Here is a 25,651-nt window from a genome sequence, read left to right on the forward strand (position 1 = left end):
TAGTGTTGCAATTTGTTCCTATTTACTTTAAAGCATGACGAATGTGCTATAGAACACTTTGAATACACACATGTATTAGTAAGCAGAGTTGCTCCTTGTTCCAGTTATACATGATTTGCTCTTTAAATTAAACAATACTCTATATAATATATGCATTTCATTGGTTAACATACAAGTAAATTAGAAATTATCTACCAAACTATTTCACAGATTGACTGCAGATGAGAAATCTGCAAAAAAAAACCTAAAAAACCCCACAAAATAATTCCGGAAACTGTGCGTTGTGTAAGGATATTGGACCTTGTAGTATGCAGAAATCTATATAATACAATCTAGCATAAAGTAATATTAAGTGTAGCTATGTAGTGTTTTTCCACTACAAAGTTTCCAAATTAACGCAGCAGTCTGTGCACTATGATCACAATTTGTTTTTGTTAATATGATGCAAAGAGTCTTTGTTTCCTATTTCCCGAATTGCTTTGCACAATTTAAGATAATGCACCAAGGCATGTAAAGTGTTACTCCGACCATCATAACCGCTACAGTGATATTATGATGCCAGGAGTACCATGGCGCCATTCTCCAGAATTGGGCAAACAGTTTGCCAACAACGGTTTACCCTCCTATCTGGATCCGCGCTTGGTCTCCTTTTCAGAAGAATTATGACATCTGGCTTATGCAGAGCTGCAGAAACCAGATGCTAATCCTGATGCTCATTCATTAACTAAGAGCATCAGCTGACCAGTCTCAGCCACTGAATGGCATTCTGTGTATAGAAATATGCACAGAATTTACATTAGCTAGCCCAGAACTCTTTGTCTGGGCTGGCTGATGACAAACCAGAAACAGTGGTTTCTCTGGTAGCAAAGGGGTTAAACTTTGTATGTGCAGCTTTTCATAATGAAATGCTGCATAAACAGATTTCAGCAAAAAGGTATTCTATCATTAACCATCTGTTCTACACTTGCATGATTTCTGCAGCCTAAGTTTTTCCATTTTGCCTTAGCGATTCTATTTTTGTTTCCGAACATAACACTAACATTTTGTCTTTTGGAATGAACCTCTTTTGCCATCACAAGATATCATACTGGACATTTACTATATTCTTGTTTTCTTTATGATTGTGTTTAACTGAAAAGAGGAACCGACATGGGGTTGTTGATAGAAGAAGGAGGGGTGCAATGGGCATGTGGTCAAAACGTGTGTGTATGTCTTTATTTATTTTTATATAAAGTAACCCAATTATAGTATACGAAAGATTAGTCCTCAATGGATGACAACCCATGGTCCAGAAAATATAATTGTCTGGAATTAATTTTATATTGCTGATGCGTGCAAATATGGGGAAAAATAACAGCAAATGTTTAGATGATAAGTTGATTTAGGAAGTGTTTTAAAAATCATGAGATATGACAAGGTCCAGCCTTCCTGGGCGATGATTGTGGTTTATGTTGTACAATTGTCTGCAATGGACTGCCCCTTACCATCATTTACAAACCTCCCCTCTGATCAAGGGTGTTTTTCTCTCTGTATTAAAATACTCAATAAACATTTTATCAGAATCTCTGGTCTTGAAATTTTGTTGCGGTCTGTACAAACTTGTCAACATATCCAACTGTGAACAGCACTACAAGGCTCAGAGTGTTAATAGTGATTATCAGATTATCATTGACATCCACTATTTGCACCAAATCTACTAAAATGAGCTATAGTAGTTATGGTGTTTAAAATGTATCTTTTTCAATAATGTATTCTAAAGGAAATTAAAATATGTTTCCTTTAGTGTATTGTTTTGTGTCCTGTTGCAACATCTGTGATATTGCTCTTCTCAAATCAGCATCAATTAAAACATATATCAATTTCCCAGCACAGAAGTCTATATATTAAGACATGGATATACATTTATAACTCTGGTTCAATAGATTTCCGTTTCGATGTTGTGAGCTACTAACCACCACACTTTTGAAAGTCCCTTCATGATCCCACTCACTGAGGAATTTCTGAGTGAAAATATTTATTGTAACCAATGCCCTTGTGACAGTGTTGCCACTGTTAAAAAATCAGCTCCTTTGGAAATTCCCAAGAGAATTCATCCCTTCCAAAGTGGCCATAGCATGCAGTGTTTTGGTAGATTGGTCTTTTCAAGTCAAGGTCCCTATATTGATATAAAAAAAGAAGTAAGATTGTAGGACAAGAAACAGTTTTGTTAACTTTAGGCAAGTGCTTTGTACATATTGGTGGGATTATGTTTTCATTACGATTATATGAATACCAATATTTCATTTGAAAGCCAAATAATAAAAGCAGGACTTTCCATTAAAGTCTGTATGTTCATGGAGAAATAATTACTGGAGCATCAGCTCTTGGGTAGTTGTTACAAAGCTCTACTACTGTTCAACCCTACTGTACATTTATGTGGGCCTACGTTACACTGTTTTGAAAGCAAACACACAAAGAATTTTGGAGAAACTGCAGCAACCAAATGCGAATGGGAATATATTGTAGGGAGAGGGTGGGGAAACAGAAGAAGGGAAACCAAATAAAGCAGGGGATGCACTGTGGAGAAGGGACAAATAAAGGATGGCCCACTATGGGAAAGGGAATAAAGTAATGGCTGTGAGGGCTAGGAGAGTCTCAGAGAAAGAGAGAGGAAAATAATTAAGCAATTTAGATTATGTTTGGACAAGCTTTTAAAAAAATCTGTTTTTACAATTCGGATATTATTTAGTAATAGTAAAAGGGATACTATAGGCACAAAAACTATTTTAGCTTAATGAAACATTTTGGCTGTGTAGAACATGTCCCTGAAATCTCACTGCCTAATTCTCTGACATTTAGGAGTTAAATCATAGTTACATAGGTGAAAAAAGAAATGTGTCCCTTAAGTTCAGACTTTCTCACATCTACTTTGCTGTTGATCCAAAAGAAGGACAAAAAAAAAAAAACAGAAGCACTTCCAATTTCGCAACAAACTAAGAAAGAATGCATTATCTATGGCCATGTTAATTGACTACTACAGCCTTCAGAAGCCTCTTGTGTATGATTAAAGTTCCATGAACAAAGCAGGAGATACAAATTTATAAAGTAAACACACTATGCTGTAAAAATAATTCATGACGGCTGTATGATTCTCAGCCAGGAAAGCTGTGGCTAAGGTGGCATAAGCAAAATGAATCAACTCCTAAATAGCAGATGATTGATCAGTGAGACTACAGGAGCCTGATTTATACAGCAAACTGCTTTGTTGCGCTAAAGTTGTTTTGATACATCCATTTTCAATTTTACAAGTAAGTGTTTATAAATGTAACTGTATATCATCTCTGCAGACTATTATAGCAACTAGGGATATACCTTTAAAAAAGTAAAAGCGATTACATACAATGTACTAAGGAATGTACCTAATTACTTATCAAAATTACCTCACAATGACTCCAGGTCGTAGATCAAAATTGTGATTCACAATATCTAGTAATTCCTTTTCAGTTTTTTCAGATGTTCCATACGTAAAAAGGGAAACGGACAATGGAGCTGCCACTCCGATAGCATAAGATACCTTGCAAAACAAGTCATATATACCTTCATGAATTTCATATAAAACATTTTACACAGTTAACATTCTTCATGTCATTTTTTTTGGTACACTATCTAGCCCGAGCACTTACAATTCATTCTAAAGTGAAATGTGTAGATTTTTGCCTAACTGTGACATAACAATAAAGTTAGGTTCCGAAAATATGCTCAAAGGAAAACTCTGGGAACGAACACATGTTCCATTGTTATTATCGATTTTAAGACCCTCCACTAGATTTGCTGCAGCCCCACTCTGCTCAGTAGGAGATCATGACTAGCGAGGATAACTACGGATGATCTCACAGTCAGTCCATTGTGTCTCAGAGAATAACACATTCTGCAAGCACATCTGTCATAACAATCTGTAAGCAATACTTTGAATTGAGAAGCATAGAATCTTTATCAAATCTATTTGAGGGAGTGAGTGAGTGAGTGAGGCAAAAGTTATAGCCTCATGTTGAATGCTTTCAAAAGCATAACTGGATTGCTGCCTTGACTACCCCCACTCACCAACAGGCAGTCACAAAGAACAGTGACTGGCTGTGGGTAGGTCTCAAGTCAGCAACTCAGCTCGCACTGAACTCTCATTGGCTGAGAACATGCCTAGAGTACATCTAATAAGAAATGTTTTTTGTGAAAAGAGGAGGCGTGGTGTGCCAAACTGCCATTTGCCACTGGGCATTGTAGGAAACTTATGGCTAGCCTCCTGCCCTACGACTATGGCCCCAGGACATATTACACGTTAAAAACTATATCTGGGCTTAATGAATTTTCATTATGCTGTCTGTGGCTCTTTAAATGGGCTGTACAGAGACTATGGACACATAGAAGATGTGTAAATGCCTTGTTGGAATTCGGTAGTAAAACCGTTCGTATGGTTCAGTACGAATTCCGTGTGTAAAATATAGGTGTCCGCCATTTCGGGACTTTACACGTGTTCGCGGCCATCTTGCGCACGAACAGCAGTGTTTGCCTGTAACTGCATGGAACTAAAAACGGATACACAAACAGGCGAACACCGCTGAGTCCTCCAGACCTCCATAAATTCGTACTGTAACTACCGAACGTCCCACCGTTCGGTAGTTATACTTAATCGTCTATGGGGATTTCAGCGAACACCGAGATTCGAATGGATGGCAAGATTTTCGTGTCTTTTCACCGTGCGAACGGAGACCGACCGCAAGGCCAAAACTCATGGAACTATTTTCGGCTAGTTGGTCTGTGCGGTCGGTCAAAACTTTGGAACTCTGTATCTCCCGAACCATTTGTCCGAATTGACTAATTTTCTGATATGTTACTCCCCTGAACAAGGGCTATCCAGCGATGCTGGATTTAAAGGTGTACCCCTGTTTTTAGGGTACATCCAGAACTTGACTAAAAATGTGTGCCGTATAATTATGTTATGTGTTTATCTGAGGGGAGGAGACGTGGGGGTGTTACCATGCATGTGATTGGTTAATTTCATCCTCCCCCTGGGAGTGTCCTGTATGTACCTTTTTGTAATAAAAAGCAGGCTGGGTGTCCCAGTCCTCAGTTCTTCTTGACCCTTCAAAACGTAGCCTTGTCTCGTTATTGGAGGGAATTGCTGTATCACACTGGGGATTGCTATGCTCTGCATACTCCCCTGAGCTTAATCACTTAGCTCTTTTAAGAGCTTTTCCGGATACGCTCTCCTGGAGGAGAGGTCTTCCCCACACGGTCCTGGAGGACAGAAACCGATCCAGGGTGGAAGGAAGACGGCACGGCTCCAGTTAAGCTACGGCGGTTGTGGAGTCTGCGGTGGTTGTGGTGTCGTCTGCAATGCTTGGAGTCCTCTGAGAGCGCTAGGAGCATCCATCAACGGAGGGTACTCGGTCGGAGTACACGGAGCTCCGTTACATCTAAAGGGGTGGGCTTACACTGCAGAAAGCTGCAATATTTTTTTAAAGCAAAATTATAGTCTGTTAGTTGGCGTTTACTGAGAAAAATAGTATGTGCTATTTTTCTGATTGGGCATCCATTGATAGGATGCCTACCATCTCAAAAACAACTAAAGTGTTACTTTAAGCCAAAATAGCTGTTTTGGAAAAAGTATCCAACTCATTTTAGCTTAGCTATTTAGCCAAAATTTATGAATTTACTTTTCAATACACAAAACTGTTAAATTTATTTAGCAGTACTGTTTAAAGCTATCAGGAACATCTACAAATCCATTAATTGTCAGTAATAAACCAGTGAATTTTAAGTCAGCTCTCTTTTTAACTCGCTATTTTGTCATAGAATGACACTGATTGATTCCTCGTAATTCACCATGCTTGTTCCCTTACAATAGGTTGCAATGTAGTACCTGCCTTATTTACATTGAAGCAGCATCCGAAATGTTTTAAAAAGTAGTTACAGGAACTACCCTCTCAGATTTCACCTTTACACAGGGCCGTCTTTAATATTGATTGGACCCTGGACAAGCATTTGCTTGGGCCCCCTGCCCCCCCATCCCACTGGCATGGCATTTGAATGCAAGCATGTATTTATGCATATGCAGGGGTGTGTTTATATATAATTTTGGTGTTTTTAACACAGAGGTGTGTTTGTATGTAGTGTTAATGTTTCAATGCAGGAGTGTGTTTGAATACTGAGATGTATGCACATATACACATTGTAGCGGATGACCCTGGGCTGTCCTACAAATTTCATGTGAATAACTGTATTCGTGTACATTGCCAGCTTCTATGTGTTTTAAAAGAAGTGTATTCCTCTGATTGTTCGGTAGAATCATTCGAATAAAGTAAGGGAATGAAACTACCGAACAACCAGACCTCCCTTGTGTGAAGTGTGCCTTCAATTACCCGTGGCAACAATGTTGCAAGCGGGTAATTAACGAGCTATGCGGTAGGTCCTTTGTCTCGGGGTGGCCGCCATTCGGGAAACAAACACGTGGTGGCGGCCATTTTACAATCTCCCGAACAGCGGTGTTTTGCCGTCGAGTGTCTGGAACCGAAATCGGACACTCGACTAGGCGAACACCGCTGAGACCTCCACCAGCCCGGTCCGTACGGTTCCAAACTACCAAATGGCCCCTCGTTCGGTGGACAGGTACAACCGGACGAGGGGATTCCTGTGAACCCTACCTAATCGCTGTACCTTTAGCCATTCGTGTAAAGTGTTCCCTTATACGGTGACCGACCGCAGGGCCCCATCGCATGGAACCCAATTCGGCTGTTACATCCAGCGCGGTCGGTCTTTTTATTACCTCCATAAAAGTCCCGAACTCCTGGTCCGATCTGGGTGATTTTTAGATATGTTACTCACCCAGATCAGGGGATGTGCCATTTAAAGGGGTACCCCTAGGTTTAGGGGTACATCCAGGAACTGGGGGAATCTGAGTACAGTGTAAAGGGGATTATGATGTAAGCTGAGGGGAGGAAATGTGTGGGAGGTTACTAATCCCAGATTGGATACTGTACTAATTGTTGAAAACTCCTCCCTTGCATGGGAGCATGCTATATAAGGCACTGTGGAATAAAGATTGTCAGTTCTGCTCCTGAAACTGTGTGTCGTCCAGTTATTGGAATTGCGGCTGGGATATTGCTGTATTACTTTACCTGCTGGAAACCTTGCTTGTGGATTTACAGTTGCCTTGTTCCTGAGTCTCCCTTGGATTATAAGCGGAGATAACCTGGAGAATATTGTACCTCCGCTACACACATACACTGCCACACACACTGATACACATGCAGATATACAGACACACAACCTGAAACACACATGCAGATACACAGACATACAGATACAAACAATAACACACACTGACACATATAGATACACATATACACAAACTAACACATGCAGATACACAGATACACACTGACTACATATAGATACACAAAGTGAAAACATACAGAAACACACTGACACACATACAGATGCAAGCAATGATACACAGATACACACACTGACACATGCAAATACACAGATACACACTGACCACTTTAAGATACACACGATGAGAACGTACAGATACACACACTGACACACATGCCGAAACAAAGATATACACACCCTGACTACATATAGATACATTGATACACACAATGAGAACATACAGGTACACATACTGACACACATACAGATACACAGACACACAGATACTATCACTGACACACATGCAGATACACAAACAGATACAAAACAATGGCACACAGATACACATAATGAATGCATATAGATACACACATATATACAATGCATACAGATACACACACACACGCAGATACAAAGATACATACACTGACTACATATAGATTCACACAAACAGATACACAAATACACTACCTGACACACATGCATACACACATACACACAACAAGAACATATAGATACAAACAGACTACATATAGATACACTGACACACACGCTGACGCACACAGATACACAACCTGACACACATGCAGATACACAGATACAAACACTGACATACATGCAGATACAAAGGTACACACTGACTACATATAGATACACCGACACACACACTGACACACATACAGACACACAGATACACAACCTGACACACATGCAGATATACAGATACAAACACTGACACATACAGACACACACACTGACTATATACAGATACACACACATATATACACACTGACACATAAACACAAACAGACAACATCCAGATACAGACACATACTGACAGACGTGCTGACACAGAGACACACACAGACAGCCATACTGAAACACACATAAACACAGACAGACATACTGAAACACAGATACTGACAAACATAGAGACATACTGGCACACATACACACAGACGGACAGACATACTGAAACACACATACACACAGATACTGCCAAACATACAGACATACTGGCACACATACACACAGACGGACAGACATACTGAAACACACATACACACAGATACTGACAAAACATACAGACATACTGACACACTGACAGACATACGGGCACACATACACACAGACGGACAGACATACTGAAACACACATACACACAGACACTGACAGACATACACACATACAGACAGACATTTTGACACACACAGACAGCCATACTGAAATACACACATACATACTGAACCAAACAGACACTGACAGACTCACACACACACACACACACACACACACAGACATACTGACAGACATACTGGCACACTTACACACAGACAGACATACTGGCACACAGACACACAGACATATTGAAACACACATACACACAGACAATGACAGACATACACACATACAGACATTTTGACACACACAGACAGCCATACTGAAACACACATTCACACATACATACTGAACCACACAGACACTGACAGACTCACACACACACACAGACATACTGACACACAGACAGACATACTGACACACTTACACACAGACAAACATATTGAAACACACAGACACACATACACACATATTGACACACACAGACACACAGACATACTGAACCACACAGACACTGACAGACACACACACAGACACACAGACACAGGGTACCTGAAGTCTCTACCTCTGAGAGAGGTAGAGACTTAGAAGTTTATCCGTCCAGAAGGGCTGTTTCCTCCGTCCCTCGCGGTCCTCCCGGTCATTTACACGCCGGCCGCGAGGGATCCACTTCCTTTTGTAACACGACGCCCAGCAGTCGACGTCATGACGCCAACCCGGACCGACCTGTCACTCAATTGTCTGGAAACTAATCAGGACTCGTCGGAGGCGTGCCTACTCTCCTGAGCCAGGGTATTTAACAGTGCTTCTTCCATTTGCTCATTGCCCTGTCGTGGTTCTAGCCTGTCTAGTCACTCAGCGCTCTTGTATTCCAGTTATCCTTTTGGTTCCGACCCGGCTTGTTTGTATTACTCTGCTTATCTCTGTTACCCTTAGTACGTTATGGTGGTTCACCTGAGAAGTGTCGTGGTTTTTTAAACCAGATCAGTATCCACTTTGAATTACAACCTCGCTCCTATCCTACAGATAGGGCGAAGGTTGGATTTATTATCACCTTACTCATTGAGAGAGCTCTGAGATGGGCCAACCCATTATGGGAGAATGATAACCCGTTAGTATATAATTATAATGCCTTTGTAGCTGTCTTTAGAAGAACTTTTGACCCTCCTGGTAGAAAGGTCAATGCAGCTAGATTACTTTTGCGCCTGAGACAAGAGAAACGAACACTTGTGGATTATGCACTAGAGTTCAGGTCTTTGGCGGCAGAAGTTAAGTGGAATGAGCAGGCTTATATAGATGTATTTTTGAACGGGCTATCAGATGTAATCCTTGACGAGGTTGCTACTAGAGAGCTTCCTGAAAATTTGGAGGATTTCATTTCGTTCATTTCTCGTATTGATGAGCGTTTAAGAGAGAGACAGAACACTCGAGAGAGGAACTTTAGACCTTCCTTTAAATTAGCTACCGCATTTCAAAGTCCTGATTCCACTACCTCACTGTTTCCTGAACCTCTGCAGATAGGCAATACTCGCCTCTCAGAAGAGGAGAGACAGTACAGGAGAAGGGAGGGATTGTGTATGTATTGTGGAGTCAGAGGTCACTTACGCCTGAATTGTCCTAATCGCTCGGGAAACGCCCGCACCTAAGTTTCTCTAGAGGACAGGCCTTGGGTGTTTCTATTTTGTCCTCTACTCATAATTATAAAGATCACAGGCTTCTGCTACCAGTTTCTTTAACTTGGGAGAAGGGAGTGCTAAAGACCATGGCTTTGATAGATTCCGGAGCTGCTGAGAATTTTATCGACCAGGCCTTTGCTACTAAACACACTATCCCATCCCAGTTAAGGGATACACCCTTGGCCCTTGAGGCCATAGATGGTAGACCTTTACTTGAGCCTGTTATCTTTCGTGAAACCATACCCGTTAACTTAACTGTTGGTATCTTACACGAGGAAGACTTATCGCTTATGCTTATTTCGTCCCCTTCTGTTCCCATAGTCCTGGGTTACCCATGGTTAAAGAGACATAACCCTATTATTGATTGGGAGTTAGGGGAGATACTCTCATGGGGCCAGGGTTGCCAGGAGAGGTGTTTACGGAGGGTTTCTCCATTGGGTGTAATTAACACACCAGGTAGTTCTACCCAGTCTACAGATATACAGATACCGCCTCTGTACCTGGATTTAAAAGCAGTATTCGACAAAAAGAATGCTGATACTCTACCCCCACACAGGACTTTTGATTGTAAAATTAATCTACTACCTGGTACCATGCCTCCGAGGGGCAATGTATATCCTCTATCCACCAAAGAGAATTCAGTTCTAGAGGAATATATTCGGGAGAATCTAGACAAAGGATTCATTAGGAGATCTTCTTCTCCTGCCGGGGCTGGTTTTTTTTTTTGTTAAAAAGAAGGATGGTTCCCTAAGACCTTGCATTGATTACCGAGGTTTGAATAAAATAACCATCAGAAATGCCTACCCGATCCCCTTGATTACCGAGCTGTTTGATCGCCTAAAGGGCTCTAAAATTTTCACCAAGTTGGATCTCAGAGGGGCATATAACTTGGTGAGAATCCAGCAAGGACACGAGTGGATGACAGCGTTCAATACCCGTTATGGGCATTATGAATACACGGTCATGCCTTTTGGTCTTTGTAACGCACCGGCAGTATTTCAGGATTTGATTAATGAAGTTCTTAGGGAATTTCAACATGATTGTGTTATTGTGTACCTGGACGACATACTTATACACTCTAGAGAGATTGAGACCCACCACAGACAAGTCAGAAAGGTATTACACAAACTTCTTCAACATGGGTTATACTGCAAATTGGAGAAATGTAGTTTTGACCAGTCTCAGATAGACTCTCAAGGAACTTTTTGCTTCTGCTCCAATTTTAGTTCATCCTGATACGACTCTGCCGTTCCTACTCGAGGTCGATGCCTCTGAGACAGGCGTAGGTGCTATTCTGTCACAAAGGTTAGGGGTGGACAAACCACTACACCCTTGTGTTTTTTTTTCCAAGAAACTGTCTGGGCCTGAGAGCAGATATGACATCGGTGACAGGGAATTATTAGCGGTCATTATGGCTTTAAAGGAGTGGAGACATTTATTGGAGGGGACCTTACATCCTGTTACCATTTTAACGGGTCACAAGAACTTGTCCTATATTGGGGAGGCTAAGCGACTGTCCGCCAGACAAGCTCGTTGGTCCTTATTCCTGACCCACTTCAATTATGTGCTTACTTATAGACCTGGTTCTAAGAACTCTAAAGCCGATGCTTTGTCTCGCCAATATGAACCTTCTACTATATCTGAACCGGTGCTTTCCTCTATAGTTCCGAAATGCAATATTATCGCTAACACGAATCTCAGGATTCACTCTCCGTTACTTGCCGAGATCTTAAAGCTGCAACATCTAGCCCCTAAACAGGCTCCCGGGGGTCGACATTTCGTTCCTCCTGCTCTTCAACTGGAACTGTTACAATGTTTTCACAACAGCAAGGTGGCTGGACATCCTGGCATTCGCAAGACGTGCGCTTTGATCTCTAAAGACTTCTGGTGGCATGCTTTACGTAGGGATATTAAAGATTTCATCGGTGCGTGTGAGGTTTGTACTAAGACCAAGCAACCTCATACGCTTCCATGTGGATTTCTGCATCCCTTAGAGGTTCCAGAAAAGCCATGGTCCTGTTTGGCTATGGACTTTATTGTCGATTTCCCTATATCTAAAAAACAGACTGTTATCCTCACCGTGGTTGACAGATTCACCAAGATGGCTCACTTCGTTCCTCTGCCTAAACTTCCGTCTTCTCCCGAGTTGGCAGAGATATTCGCAAGGGAGATTTTTCGTTTACATGGGATACCCTCCCAAATTGTATCTGACAGAGGTTCCCAATTTGTTTCTCGTATTTGGAGATCCTTCTGCTCTCAACTGGGTATCAAATTGAATTTCTCTTCCGCCTATCATCCTCAGTCTAACAGAGCTGCTGAACGCACCAACCAAAAGATTGAACAATATTTACGTTGTTTTGTTTCCGAACACCAGGACGATTGGGTCGGTTTGATTCCTTGGGTGGAGTTCGCGCACAACAATCTCGTTTGTGATTCTACTCATTCAAGCCCCTTCTTCATGAATTATGGCTTTCATCCATCCATTCTTCCCTCGGTTTCTCCTTCCCAAGGGGTACCGTCGGTTGATGTTCATGTTGCCAATTTGAGGAAGTTGTGGGATCAGACTCGACAAATTCTTCTGCACAATTCTATGCTGGTTAAGAAACACGCTGATAAACGTAGAAGGTCGGCTCCGGTTTTTGTTCCAGGCGATAGAGTATGGTTGAGTACTAGAAACATTCGTTTAAAAGTGCCTTCCATGAAGTTCGCTCCTCGTTATATTGGACCTTACAGGGTTCTGACTCGAATTAACCCAGTTGCGTATCGTCTAGCTCTCCCATCTGCCTTACGCATCCCTAACTCCTTTCATGTTTCATTGCTGAAACCGCTAGTCTGCAACAGATTTTCCTCCACGGTATCCTCTCCTCGCTCTGTTCAGGTGGAGGGTCAGGAGGAGTATGAGGTTAACTCTATCATCGATTCTTGAATCTCCCGGGGGAGAGTACAATATCTGGTCGACTGGAAAGGATATGGTCCTGAAGAGAGGAGTTGGGTACCTCAAGAGGATGTTCATGCTCCTCGCCTCCGCAGGGCGTTTCACTCCCGCTTCCCATCTCGTCCCGGTTCCTTCCGCCCGGTGGGCGTATCTGAGAGGGGGGGTACTGTCAGGGTACCTGAAGTCTCTACCTCTGAGAGAGGTAGAGACTTAGAAGTTTAACCGTCCAGAAGGGCTGTTTCCTCCGTCCCTGTTTCCTCCGTGCCCTGTCGTGGTTCTAGCCTGTCTAGTCACTCAGCGCTCTTGTATTCCAGTTATCCTTTTTGTTCCGACCCGGCTTGTTTGTATTACTCTGCTTATCTCTGTTACCCTTTGACTCGGCTTGTTCCTCGCTTACCTGTCTTCTCGTTCCCTCGACCTCGGCTTGCCTTTGACCATTCTCTCTATCTCCGTACGTTAGTCCGGCCATTCTAAGGTCCGGTATACGTACCTTTCTACTGTCTGTACTCTGCGTGTTGGATCCCTGTCCCGATCCTGACACTGACACACTGACATACATACTGGCACACATACACACAGACAGACAGAGATACTGAAATACATATACACTGACAGACATACACACACACACACACACTGACAGATATACTGGCGCACATACACACCGACAGACATACATACTAAAACACACATGCATATCACTGACAGACATACACACATACAGACATATTAACACACACATACACTCAGACACTCATGCAAAATTTGATAACCACCCTCCAGTTTCTTACCTTTTCCTGGAGGGTGGCTTCCCTGGGGTCCAGTGGGCTCGCTGGGGTGGCTGGGAGTTAAGTTCTTGCTCTCTCCTGGCCTGGCCACCTCCGGAACAGCTGGTCCTCCTTCCTCCCGGCTCCTGTTTCTGTGGGAGGAAGTGACGCGTGGCTGTCACTTCCTACCAGCCGGCTGCTGAAAAGCAAGGGCCCGGCCGCGCTGTGAAAGCGCCTGAGTGCATGGGCCAACCGATGGGCCCCCATAGTTTGCGTGCAGAGGGCAAACGGGGCAGCTGCCTTGGGCCCCCCAGCAGGGACAGGGCCCGGGGCAGCAGCCCCCATAGTTTGCCCTGCGTTTAACGACGGCCCTTCCTTTAGATATATTTTTACTTTGTTTCTCACAAAAGTACTTTGGTTTATTCACATCTATGATTTTATTTCAGTTGCTCATTCTCTATTCTATAATGATTTAAAGGGACACTATAGTCACCAGAACAACTACTTAATGTAGTTGTTCTGGTGAGTACAAGGCAGTGTTTACATTTCCTCTAGGGACACCTCCAAGATGGCCACTGGAGGTGCTTCCTGGCTCAGTGCTGCTCTGCATGGAGACGCTGAATTTTCCTCATAGAGATGCATTTCTATGAGGAGATGCTGACTGGCCAAAACAATGTTTGGCCCGCCCCCTTGTCAATTTTAGCCATGGGAAAGCATTGGACTGGTTAAAAATCGGCAATTCTGATAATGTCACCAAGGGGATGGGGCAAGTGCCAGCAGACCCGCACGGCGCTGTAAATAAGGTGAGTTTTTCATATTTTTAAAGGAGGTAAGGGGAGGGGGGGGGGGGGCAAGCTACCTAAATGGAGGCTTTTTGCGCTATAGGGTGAGGAATACAAGTTTGTGTTCCTGACCCTATAGTGTTCCTTTAATTGGAAGGTGAGTTTATTCTGGTAGCAGAACTATTTATGGTACAAAAGGAACATTGCAAGCACCATAACCACTACAACTCACTTTAGTGATTATGGTGTCAGAAGTGCGATGGAGCCCCCCACAGCCAGGCTTAGCTCAGTAGAGCTAAGCGAATTTCCTGTTTAGTGACTTCCAGCATTCCTAAATTAGTAGTGGAGGCTAGGACCATCAGCTAAAGTACACCAGGCAAGAAATCAAAAGCGAGCTGTAGTGGTTATGGAAGACAATTTACAACTTATACTTGGAGGGGAAAATATTTCTTTCAATTTTTTTTTTAATGTGTTAAAGAGGATTAATATGATTAAAGTGATGATCTAAAACCACAACTTACCTGAACTAGGACACGATGACAAAGCTTGGCGTGCACTAATGATTTTGCAACCCAACGTGCAGCATAAGCAGCTGATCGATCCACCTTAGTGTAGTCTTTTCCTGAAAATGCACCTCCCCCATGGGCACCCCATCCACCATAAGTGTCCACAATAATTTTTCGCCCAGTGACACCAGCATCACCCTGTCATACAGAGAGAAAAATCTTTTTTAAACTCAATTTTTTCTTAAAATGCAGTATAACTCAATAAAACATAAATAGCACACTCTAATATTAAAAATAAATATATTTCTTTTTTACGTTCTAGTGTTCCTTTTGTTGCTTACATGACTGAGCTCCTCATGTCATGCAAAAAGGTGAATAAATAACATCATAAAACTTACCTGTAATCCAGCGCTGGGCCAGTCTCTTCTCTGCGTTGCTTCTCCTCCAGTGAAGTCATCACTTATGATGACTTTTAACAAAATCCATTGCTTCTCATAGCGCTTTGGGAACATAACTGCTGGACTTCACCAATTTGACGCTTCTCATAGATTAGCACCGAATCTGATTGAATCATCTTGTGTGTGATGACGAAGGTGAAGACCTTTCGAAACTCAAAGGTCTTCAATGAGGATGAGGATGTCAGTCTTGAACTTATCTAGTAGTTTAGGCAAATGTAAACATTGCCAGACAAAATGGAACAGGACCAAAATTAACTTCAATAAGTTGAAAGTGTTTTGCTGTTGAGTGTCCTTTTCAATACAGCTAACTACTTTGTTATAGAATTTAAATCTTGGCATTTCTATATGTCTGATGTTTCATCCGTAGTATATAAATATTGATCCCATTCATTATGATGAAACAATTCTGATGCTTAGGCTGTCCTTGTAATGGAACACTTACCCATAGTAATAGTTAAAGCATTTTTAGAATAATTTGACATCTTACGTGGGGTCGACCTCCACTACTTCAGCCAGAGAACTGGAAGCTCCTGCTCAGGTGCCTCTGTTACCTCTGCTGAGCTAATGCCTCTCTGGCTGAGGTTGTGGAGGTGGACAACGTTTCCCAGCAGACCCCAGGTAAGAAGTCAAACCTTTCAAAAGCATGTACTACTTGCACCATAACCACTACAGCATTATGTAGTGGTTGTTGTGCTTGGAGTATTCCTTTAAATATGTGTATACAAAGTAAACATAAAAATCGCCATTAGTAACCACTGAACTTTTAACATACTGGATATACAACCATGGATTCCAATAAGGCCACTAATTTTTGGATTAGTTTTTACTGATTACCTTACTGCAGAAAATATTGTTGTCTTAAAGTTGTTTCTCTTCCATGCCCACAATGTTATATTCTTTCCCTTCCCAATGCCATCCCAGTGTCCACTCTCCCTCATTACAATATTTCTTGAATCCAAATATTGTTTACCAACAGTCAAGGTTTGGAAATGCACGGGCCGCTGGTAAAGCTTTTTTTGTGCGTTGTGAACTTCTCTACGATAATGTTGAATGACTGCCTGTGCTATAGCAGAAACCATCTCTTGCCAGAACTGCATTAAAATTAAATTTTGGCAGAGGGGAGAATACTAGAATTATATCTAAAGAGAAACTCTACTGTTAGAAATGCTAACATGTATGTTAATGTCTTAGATTTAGGGGCCCAAATTTACAATTGTAATATAGAAATAAAAATTTAAATCCCTCACAGCGAACGCCTCGGTGCCCATAGCTGTGATCATCAGTAATACTGATCTCATCAGCCAATCCAATGCTTTTCCAAAGCAAAGCATTAGGAACCCACTCCGCATGCCCAGCAATCTCCACATTTTCTTATACAAATGCACTATACTAATGCATTTCTATGGTGAGTGTTCAGCTTCTGCATATTGGGCATGAGGATGCTGAACATCAGTTCCACAAACATTGCAGGACTGGAAGGACAAAACACAACAGACTGCAAGGATATGCTCTTTTCACCATAACCACTAAATTAATTAAACTGTAATGGTTCTGGTGCTTAGAGTGTCCCTTTAAAGGTGTAGCACACAATTATACACCTAAATCGATCCAGTGAGTAAAACAATGCCCACTCTCAGCAATGCCAATGTTTCTTATACTAACAGCACTGCAAACAGTTATTTGCAACAAATAGAAATACAATTTAAAAAAAATGTGGTGATAGAAATAAAATAAAAAAATAAAACATACCTGTGGTCCTCCAATAACAAATCGGCCACTGGGTTGCAAGTGGTAAATGGTTTTCTCATCCAAATATTTAGATGGCACTACAGCCTTTATGACTTTATCCTTTAATGACTCCCGCATGTCGGGCAGAGAGATAGTCTCATCATGCTGCACAGATATAACAATGGTGTGCACACGTACGGGGATCACTGCTCAGTTCCTTTGGATGTACTTCACAGTTACCTGTGTTAGAAGTAGAAGTGTTAGCATTTTCTTCTAACATACCATATACCATTTATTGAAAGCCGTCATTTTCACATTTGATAATATAATTAATATTTCAATCAACTGATGCATTCATATAAGTTGCACTTTACTAGTAAGGGCATTAATGGATATAACCATGACAAGGAATTTGCCAATCATATCCAGGAGGCTCTGGACTTCCAATGGTCCGCTATCACAAATCACCTTGCACTGGGCATTAGTGTTTAAACCAGCCACTTCCAGCTGAATTACCTTTCTTTTCTGTGACATTTTCTATCACTAGTACAGAACAAGATAACACATTTCCAGATATGGTTATAGCAATTAGATAAATTTAGATAACATTGCTATAGTATATATCTTTGGAAAGCATGCTTGTTATTGCTTTCTTTCCCCCTTTGTGAAATATATGACTTGATTAAAATATTCACTTGCTGGACTTTGAGTCTTTTTAAAAACCAATGCAGCATAAGCTTAAAGGGACAATATTGGCTCACAGACCACTTAGGCTAATTGGTGTGGTCTGGGTGCAGTGTCCCAGGTCCCTTAACCTTACAAAGGTAATTATGGCAGTTTTTAAGAAACTGCAATAAATGAGTGTGGTGGGTTAACTCCACCTCTGTTGGCTGTCTAGCAGATCAGATCTAGCAGTGTCTAGCCACTAGAAGGACTTCCAGGGTATAATTTTTGGCCTGGTGGGCATTAGGTCTCCACTTCCGGCTGACAACATTGTTTTCCTGGCTCTATAGTTTCCCTTTAATAAAATATATATCTAAGAGACGCATGTTGTTCAAATGTTTTGATGCAAAGTGTTAGTAATCCCGGTATTAATTTCAATAGAGAGATTCAAATATTTTATCACGTATATATGAAATTATGACTCAGTATTTGTCACTATAACACGGATTTGAATAATTAATGCAAAAATAGGACAAAGTTGCATGACACAAAATTTTGTGGATTTCTAACATCCTAGCACATCCCACTCATTGTTTTAGTGGTCCCTCTACAAATTGGGAGGGGGAAAGCAGGGTGCACTTTGCTCAGAGTCATGTGGTTGCCCCAAACACGTTTTAGACTTGTTTAAAGTCATGTGTAAGTACATAAATATTTGAAGTAGAGAAACACCTTTATTGAAGCACGAGTGCTTTATAATCGCATAACAAAGCATTTAGTCAACTCTGTTTAAAAATTAACTAAACCAGGGAAAACACTTGAATCAAATTCCAGTAATATTGAGAAATGTGGTTGTCAATAAGATAACAACTTCCAAGTAAAACACCAGTAGGGTGAAAATTGCGCAACTTCAAACCTCCCTCCTACCGGAAAACACAGAATAGCTAAAAAAAAAAAAAAAAAAAAAAAGTATGTAAACAGTAAATATTACTAAAAAATATTTAGGTTTAAAAAATAAATTAAAAAAAATTGTACTTTACTGACCCATCGAATGGACATAAAGTCAAAGCACTGTTTTTTATGCTACATCAAATTCTATGTTTTTTTTAAACAAATCTAAATTAACTTCTGTCATAAAAATGTGAGATGGTATACAGAGAGGTATGGCACATTGTAATGGACATGTTATCTGGATTTGGCAAATGTCTTTAATAGTTGACCAGCAAATGTTGCTAAAGGAATACTTTAAATACCATAACAACTGATGTGCGCTAATGGTGGTTATGGTGCTAGGAGCATTCCTTTAAGCAAGCACAAAAATGCAAAAAAAAAAAAAGAAATATGCATTTATTCACAGTGTTAATAATAATGTGTACATCATTAGTGCAGCTTAATAAAACTAGCTGATTTACAGAGTACATCATATGTCGAAGAATTCTGGTTGTTTTTTTGTTAATACAGGTCACAAAGTACAAGGAATCAAATATCATTTTCAAAATGTGGCATGCTTGTCTTGTGAATTTAATAGCAATGATAGAAAACAAAATGTAACTGCCAATCTCTATTAAATATTGTATTAAAATTCGTGTTTTTTTGTTTGTTTACATATACACATATAAAGGTTTTTTTAAAATGTGTATTTTGTAAACCTGATGTATGCTACTCCTGTGCAAAACCCCAAATTGTGTTTAGTACAATACCCCAAATGAATACATTTGCTACAGTCCTGTGAAGCTACAGTCATGTAAGAGATATCATTGTTTCAATTTTTTTTACGGTCAAAATTTTGATACATGGATATGATAGGCCTGTGTCTCAATTTAGGACATTGAAGTAGCAGTTTGACTGTTCAAATAACCCCACAAAGGACCACCATTTGTAAAAGAAGACAGTACAGGAAATCTCATATGCTGTATGTAATGCCTTGCAGAGCTGCCATTTTGTTTCACAATTGTAATATATTGATTTATGTGTTACAGGGTGATTGAAATAAGTCTTTTATGTATATATCTTCTTGGGTTAATGGGTTAATATACATCTATATCACCCAAAAGTACTAATACGTAATCCAACGTTCTTTATAAAAAAATATGCATTTATTCTACTCCAGAAGCAAACAATAATATACTTAACAGGTGGTATTTCTTAACGACATTGCAGAGAGAGAGAGATCTTTGATGTAAGTCGTCTTTGTATCAGCAAGTCATTGATACCCCCGGAGAGAAGAGCAGAGAGTAGGAGAGAGTGGTCCTTAAATAGGCAAAATGATGTCATAACTTTTAAATTAAACTCTGGCCATTTAAGGACACTACCCATATAAGGACACTACCCCCAATCACCCTATACAGCACATTTCAGCGTCCTTATGGTACATAATAGCAAACTATCATCTGTTCTTTTTAACCCATGAGTAAATCATACCTTAATATGTATATGAATAGAAACATAAAATATGTAATATGCTACACCAATTTATGCTAACATTTGTGGTGATTTTTTTTTTTTTTTTTTTGCATTTTTGCTGGCAGTTTTGTAAACTGATCTATGCTGCTGTAATTATTTTGTAAAACTCGATATGTGCTACTAATATTAAAATCACTACATTGTTCTCAGTTACAATGTCTGAGTACAGGCTGACCCCCACCACATAACTTTGTCAAGTTTTTGTGAAAATGAAGGCTGAAATAATAACCTGCCCACTGCAGGTTTTCTAAAGAAAAAATAGCAAAGTGAAGATAGAGCTATGGTACATTTTAGTAGCTCATACATTTAATTACTCCATGAATGCATAATATTGTAGAAACCATGGGGACTTTCACATGATAAATGTTGAGCTTCACTGAAGTGCCATTTTTTATTATTTCCTTTCAAGGTTTGTCATATTAATTTCAATAAGATAAGGGCATCTTTACAGCATATTCACTGTCATAAACTCTTTAGTGAAAAAAGCACTGAGGACTAACCTAATTGCATTATATGTAAGTGGTAAGTGGTGTCCTTCAGGGTTCTGTTCTGTGACCACTTCTATTCAGCATATTTATAAATGATCTTGAAATAGGCATTGAAAGCCATGTTTCAGTGTTTGCAGATGACACAAAACTCTGCAAAGTAATACACTGTGATCAGGATATTGCTTTGCTGCAGTGGGATTTACATAGATTAGGCAACTGGGCAATCAAATGGCAGATGAAATTTAATGTGGAAAAATGCAAAGTAATGCACTTTGGAGTATAGAATGCACAAGTAACTTATACCCTAAATGGTAGTGAACTAGGGATAACAACAAATGAGAAAGATTTTGGAATTATTATAGACAATAAACTAGACTGCAATATGCAATGTCAATCAACAGTTGCTAAGGCCAGTGAGGTAATGTCATATATAAATTGAATCAAAATATAATTTTGTCTCTTAAAAAATCACTGGTAATACCACACCCTGAATATGCTGTGTAATATTGGGCAACGGTTTTGGGTAACTGTTCTAAAGAAGGATATGATGACACTAGAAAAAGTGCAGAGGCGGGCTACAAAGTTGATAACAGGAATGGAGCATTTTAGTTATGAAGAGAGGTTACCAAATTTAAATCTCTTTGGGAAAAAAAGGCGGCACATGAGGGATATGATAGCATTATTCAAATATATACAAACCATTGTTCGGAAATCTATTCATAAGTAGGACTATACATAGGACAAGAGATCATGCATTTGGACTGGAAGAAAGGAGAATTAGTCTAAGGCAAAGGAAAGGATGTTTACAGTCAGAACAATAAGGATGTGGAATTCTCTGCCTGAAGAAGTGGTTTTATCAGAGTCTATGCAGATGTTTAAACAGCAATTAGATAAACAGCTGCAAAAACATAATATACAGGTATATTATCTGTTATAGTTGTTATCCAAGGAGATATCTGACTGCCATTCTGGGGTCAAGAAGGAATTTTTCCATAGTTTGTTGCTCATTTGGAAGTGCTTCAGACTGGGTTTTTTGCAAGATCAACAGCACAAATCGATTGTGAGAAAGACTAAACTTGATGGATACTCATCTCTTTTGAGCTATGTAACTATGAAACTATGTAAGTTAATGATATCATTTTTACATGCACGTATTTTTGCTGCACATTTTTTTAAAGCTGTGATAAAGTTCCATAAACTGTACTCAGCAACATCTTCTGAGTACAACAATCTCATATGTATCAAGCACACAACACAAAATACACAGCTACTCACTATCCATTATATTTTTTAATTTTATATTTACATTTGAATCTCATATGAATGCCTGGATATGTATTGCAGGGTTTTTCTTTTTTTTTTTTGTTTGCTTGTTTCCTTGTTTTTTATAAAACAAGTGAAGATGGATCTATGTAGCCAACCCATTAGACTTGGCAGTATAACCCTAATGTAACAATAACTCTATCATTTTGCAGTAACACTAACCCAAACCATGAATACTATCTAACCCTAACTACAAACAATAACCCTTACTTTGCCCACCCGTAAACACTAACTCATCATGAACACTGACAAAGCTGAATGCTAATCCTAACCCTATCCCTAGATTCAGCAGAAGTATTCCCTTAGAGTGCAGAGTGTGAGGGTTTATTTCCTGCAGTTACAACATGTTAATCAGCATTAGGCAAGAAGCCAGTGATAGTGCTGTAGAGAGCTTGGAGGAAGGCTCGATCACGATCTTCTCAGTTCTCACAGGTCTCCGTCTCGCAGAGGGAAGCCCTGATGATGTTAGTAATGGCATCGCCAAACACTACAATGGAAGAACATGGTTATTTATCCATGGTAATTTCAAGGGCTGAGTACAGCACTCAATTTGAGTACTGAGCACAGCTCACTTGCTGTGGCAACAGCTGACAGAGGAGTCCAAGGTGTTGATTCCCAGTACCCAGCAGGGAAATGGTCCCTGTTGGTAAATTATCTTCATGAGGGTATTATTCCATTATGGATCCTGAAGGGAGCGACAACCATAAATTAATATTTATGTCACGCTTTCTTTAGAAGTTTAAACTATAACAAAACCTCACCTTATTCCACAATCTATGTCCATTTCTAAGCCCTAACATATCCTATGAATCGCATTTATGCAAACATCCACTTCATACAGATCTTTGGAATTTTGAAACTGTGAAAGTTACATAGGAAATCTTGCAGGGTTATTAACTATAGTGAAAATTAAAAGCGAATGCAAAGTAAATTTAAAATTTAAGGTCAATAAAGTCAAACTGGAAGTATATACTTTGAATTTGAAATTCATTTTGAATTATCTCGCTTTAGTGAAATATCTGCCCTGAAACCCACTTTTTTTCTTTTTGATACAAAGGAGTTGTATCTTATATCTATTTGTCTGTTTAGAATAAAAAAATCATCATCTCAGTGCCAATGGTTCCCCAAGAGCTCATGGGTGAGGGCACTATTTGGATTTCATAATCTCGCTTGCTAAGCACAAGTTTTGGCTCCTGTGAGGAACCTTGTGTTAGGGCACTGAGCCATACCCAAGGCTGCCAGTAAAAGGTAGAAAAGGTATTATATATAATAAATGCAATACATACAAAGACACTCACATTGTAGTAAAGGTTCTATAGCAATAGTATAACTGTTCTGGTAAACTGATACAGTATCTTACTCAGTAAAGTTGATTATTAAGCTGAGTCACATTTGCTATGGTTGGATTCACTTTAATAGAATATAACTGGTGTAATACTTGTATCAGTTTTCCCTGTAATAGCAGAAGTGTGTTAAATCAATGTTGGACCTTTCTGAACTGGTACTGTAAATAGAGCAAATCACATTGTCCCTGTTCAGTGAGAATTTCATATGATTTGCTTTTGATCTAAAAAAAAAAAAAAAAAATCGGGGTTAGCTTTGTGGAGGCTTATGACAAAGCATACAGATTGTAGTTCCAAAGTGGCTCGGCCCTACTTCTTTGCAGCACAGTCTAATTTTTTCAGTGAAATGAGGATTGCAAAGGTACTTTATTTTCTGGGAATGTGATTTTGGAGGGTGAAAGAGCTTTCATATTCATAAACTGTACTAATTACCTCTGTCATTCATCGGCGGAGCACAGTGTTCTCATTGTCTCATCAAATATGTTTTATAGATATCCCTTTGTGTATAAAAGACAGTTTGTCTAAGCTGACATTGTTCTATACAAGTTCTTAGAAAGTAATCAAGCCAAACCACTTCCAACTGAGAAATGTTATATGAGAGCCCTTGAGGTTGTATTTGTATTATGAGAAAAAATAATATAAATGGGATATCATGTATACTGAGCATACAGTTTATGATTATCTTTCAGTGCACCATAAAAATAAAATATTGCATTTATTTTTAGAAATAACAGAAGGGAGCTATTAATTCCTGCTCCCATTCATTTATACAACATAAAAAAATACAATCAATCCAAAATAATAGTAAAAAAAAAAAAGATAAAATGGATACTTAACTTTTCAGCATTTGTTCTCACATTACCATCAGCTTTGCTTTCCATCACTGGCCTCGGTTCAATATATTTTTATAAGCTTCTCAAAAGATTTAATATTTTTTAATATATTTTTTAAATTATTTATCTACAGAAGTTACCATTAAAGTCCATGGGAATTTTTGTAGATAAATCATTTGAAAATTATATTCAAAAATATTATTTTTCGTTTTTTATTTATATCTTTATTTTTTATTTTTTGTCATATCAACAGTACAAGAAATATGGAAACCCAGCACCTGTCCGTAGGATCTGAGTTTACAAGGTAAACAAACAAACGCAATGATGATAGGATTACCAATATTAAAATGTTACAGAGAACTTGTATATTAACACGTAACTCCTATCTGAGACAAAGGACACAAAATCCACAATTTAAAAAAAGTAATCAAGAGTTCCCAACGGGGGGCGGAGCCTGGCAGCCATCCTGTACAGACGCCATCTAAACCTGCTCTCCCGAACCCGGAGATAATCTGCCAAAAATCCCCCAAACAAAGCCCCATCGAGCCTCGACGGGTATCCGGCACTGACCAGGGATACATACCGCACAGATTGATGCCTTTTTTCCAGGCACCCAAGCAGCTCAGGCAGAGGCGCAAATCCGCGGCCTACCGCGCATCGCCAACTCAAGGCCTAGAGGCCTACCTCGGCGGAAGCCTCCTAGAACACTACGCATCCAACCCGGACACGGGTACCACTACCATGGGCCGACGCTCACACAAAGCCTCAGCTGGCCCCAACACACAAGGCAGTGATATTGGGGAGATGTGGCTTCGGCCTGCGACCCCCAGCCGACCTCCAGCCGGCCCGGCACCCGAACCCGACCAAGGTGAGCCAGCCACGCCAACGGCCCTCCCGGCGGAACACCCGCTGCCACCTGACTCCCACGACGACTCAGCCCCCACTACTAAAGGGGACCTAAAGGCCCTTCTGAGCAACATCCAAAAATTGCTAGCAGCGGATGTCGCGATGGTCAAGGCTGACATACAAACCGTAACGGAGAGGGTTGGAAATGTAGAGGCTAACCTCACCAACGTACAGGACACAGTGTCCACCCTCAAGGATTCGGTCCTCCGACTCCAAGCAGAGCAACATGTACTGGCTGGGCAGATGACCTCCCT

General features: G+C 40.2%; 1 protein-coding gene across 1 annotated transcript in view; it reads right to left on the minus strand.

Annotated features, from left to right (window-relative positions):
• Positions 1-1,771: 1,771 nt before the first annotated feature.
• LOC134575706 (S-adenosylmethionine synthase-like) overlaps positions 1,772-25,651 on the minus strand; it is a 45,673-nt gene continuing 21,793 nt past the window's right edge. Inside the window, exons 2-5 of the mRNA XM_063435078.1 lie at positions 17,403-17,621; positions 15,211-15,393; positions 3,420-3,553; positions 1,772-2,155 (exon numbers count right to left, since the gene is read on the minus strand). Of these exons, the coding sequence (XP_063291148.1) occupies positions 2,053-2,155; positions 3,420-3,553; positions 15,211-15,393; positions 17,403-17,519 (537 nt within the window). The 5' untranslated portion in view covers positions 17,520-17,621 and the 3' untranslated portion in view covers positions 1,772-2,052. The remainder of the gene's footprint in view (positions 2,156-3,419; positions 3,554-15,210; positions 15,394-17,402; positions 17,622-25,651) is intronic.

Source organism: Pelobates fuscus, chromosome 10 (assembly GCF_036172605.1).
Source record: "Pelobates fuscus isolate aPelFus1 chromosome 10, aPelFus1.pri, whole genome shotgun sequence".
Taxonomy (NCBI): domain Eukaryota; kingdom Metazoa; phylum Chordata; class Amphibia; order Anura; family Pelobatidae; genus Pelobates; species Pelobates fuscus.